This window comes from Plasmodium gonderi, assembly GCF_002157705.1.
Source record: "Plasmodium gonderi DNA, contig: Pgo-contig_96, whole genome shotgun sequence".
Lineage (NCBI taxonomy): Eukaryota > Apicomplexa > Aconoidasida > Haemosporida > Plasmodiidae > Plasmodium > Plasmodium gonderi.
The window spans coordinates 18,160-20,806 of record NW_021629027.1 but is presented as its reverse complement, the minus strand read 5'-3'; the positions used below and the strand labels follow the sequence as shown (position 1 = coordinate 20,806).

General features: G+C 21.1%; 1 protein-coding gene across 1 annotated transcript; it reads left to right on the top strand.

Moving 5' to 3' along the window:
* On the top strand, positions 1-542 carry PGO_000995 (variable surface protein; the record flags this gene model as incomplete). The annotated part of the gene is made up of 2 exons (XM_028690872.1): positions 1-340; positions 411-542. Coding segments are annotated over 2 exons (472 nt in total), but the record flags the coding sequence as incomplete, so codon positions are not given.
* Between the last annotated feature and the right edge of the window lie 2,105 nt (positions 543-2,647).

Genomic DNA, 2,647 nt, shown 5'->3' with positions numbered 1-2,647 from the left:
TAAATTAGACTGTGCGTGTGAAAAAAAAATATTCGATATAATTGATAAAATAGATAAATCAAGAAAAAGTTATAACAAAATTATAAAAAAAAAAATACATTTGAAATACGGGTTTGGTTTTGTTACTACATGCCTAGTACCATTACTTGGAATAATTTTACCAGTGTTAGATATGATAGATAGTAACATTATGGTTAATAGTAGTCAGTCTTCTCAAGGTTATAAAACTATTTTGAATGCATCAGGCATACCCATGGAATTTTCATATATTTACATTGCATTCTTTTTAATATTATCATATATAATATTGGCAATCATTAATTATATAATGGTAAAAATTGTAAAATATGAAAAATTAAAGGCGAATAAAGGTAAAATGGGTTTTAATGAATGTTGTGGTTTCTGTAAAGATGTATTCAGTAAATAGTAATAAAATAAAAATATATGAAAGCATAAAATTTTTATATGATTTCAGTAAATATCATTTTGTATTAGGTGAAATAGTTGAGAAAATTTTACATTTATCACTAAAATTTATATAATTTGATTTCTCTTTAGTTTTTAATTTTTTTGCTTCACTCTTATAATATTTATTCAATATAAATTATGTACACAGAATAAAATAATTATTATGTGTAATTTTTGAACTTTATTATGTATTTTATTTATGAATATACACTACTGAATGTGTATATCTGTGCATTTTAGGGAGAACAGTTTATAAATATATTTGATTATTTTTAATTATTTATGTATTTTTTTGTGTATGTTTCTAAAAATAGTGGTTGTATAACGCACGCAATATTTTATAATTTGTGAGCTCTTCTATAGTGTAACGTCTTAAAAATATGTATATATTTTAATTATTTTATATATTATTTTTTATTGGTGTACTTGAATAAACATGTCATTCTTTTAATTGATATATATTTGAGTTCAATTTCCTTGAGACAAATCGAACGTACTTATATTTTCTTATGAACTTATGTATATCTTAAAGTTATTATTTCTATACATATTAAAGTAATGCACTAGTTTGTTTTTATTAACATTATTTCTTTACATATTACTACAAAATATATATATTCAAAGATAGATTTATGCATTCGATTGTGAACTACGTATTTTGAAGTGTTTAATTTTGAATTCAAATTTTCTTATTATAATTTTATATAGAGTTACATTTATGTATATATATGCTCTTAGTTCTTTAATTAATACTATAGAAAGCACTTAAGTGAACATTATTAATGAGTTAATGTTTTAGTGGTGTCTATATATTTAAGTTATTACCTTCAATGATATTTTCAATCACTTTGATAAACTGTGTTATTTTATGATATTTGACCAATATAGATAATTTCAGAGATTTCTTTTATTCGCATTTCAGTGTTAATATATATAAATAATCATGTTCCACAAAACATATTTTACGTCTATATATCATTTATTATATAATGTACTAGATGGTATTACCTTTTATTTTATATATCTTTTAAGTGTATTGTGCAAAATTATTTGCTACATTGTATGTATAGTTTTTAGTTATTTGTTTGACCAATGTGAATTAGAACCAATTTATTTGTTTGTATTATATATTTCAGACAACCTTTATTTATTATTCTTATATGTGTCCATGAAACAACTGGATAAAATAAATGATAAATATTAAATATGAAAAAAATTATAAAAGTATTTACACACAATAGAAATATTTTAGAAAATACTTATGAAGAGTTTCAGTATAATATTAGCATGTACCATATAAAATAATATTTACCAACATTCTAAATTATAATATCTATTGATTTACCTTTTGTAAAATGTTAAATTATTGTAATTCATATTTTTATGAAAAAAATCCTATAGACAGTAATACATGCAATTAAATCTAAGAACAGTTTGTAGATTATTGTTGTATGTGAGTTTTATATAAGATAAATAGTATTCTATTTTATAGCATATCTTTGTATAATGCACTTTCTAATATTTATGTGTTCAATTAGGTTTATTAATTTATGGATATATATAGGACTAAAAATATGAGAACTGTTACCAGTGGTTATATCATATACTAAATTTAAATTTATATAAGACAAAGGAAAAAATTTCCATTTACACATAATTTTATTTTTAGTGATTTCTGTAAAAATATATTTTTTTGCATAAATTCAAAACATTCATTCTTTAGAAGAATATTTAAAATTTTTTTTTTTATATAATCCCTTTTGAGAATGCAATTTTAAAGGATCCACCTTTACATAATCCACATGAGAAATTTTAATAAACATGTGGATAATAATAATTTAAAAGTAAAGCATTGAAATAAAGTAACTGTTTCTAGAAGTTCTAACAATGAATTATATGATTTGTGTGTTACAAGATGAAAAGCATTTAACTGAAATGAAACATAGTATATTATATAAACATCAGTGTTTACATGTCCTTTACTAAAATTGCAAAAAATCATGGGCATCAAGAAACAACTTCATCTATCGTACTTCTTTGTTTAACATCTTAATAAAGTAAAATATTATTTAATTGATATACGCAAAATCTCTATTTGTTCATATTTTTATTTTGAGCAACATATTTTGTAATAACTTATTAAAGAAATATTTGTTAATGATTCTATAATGCATTTTGG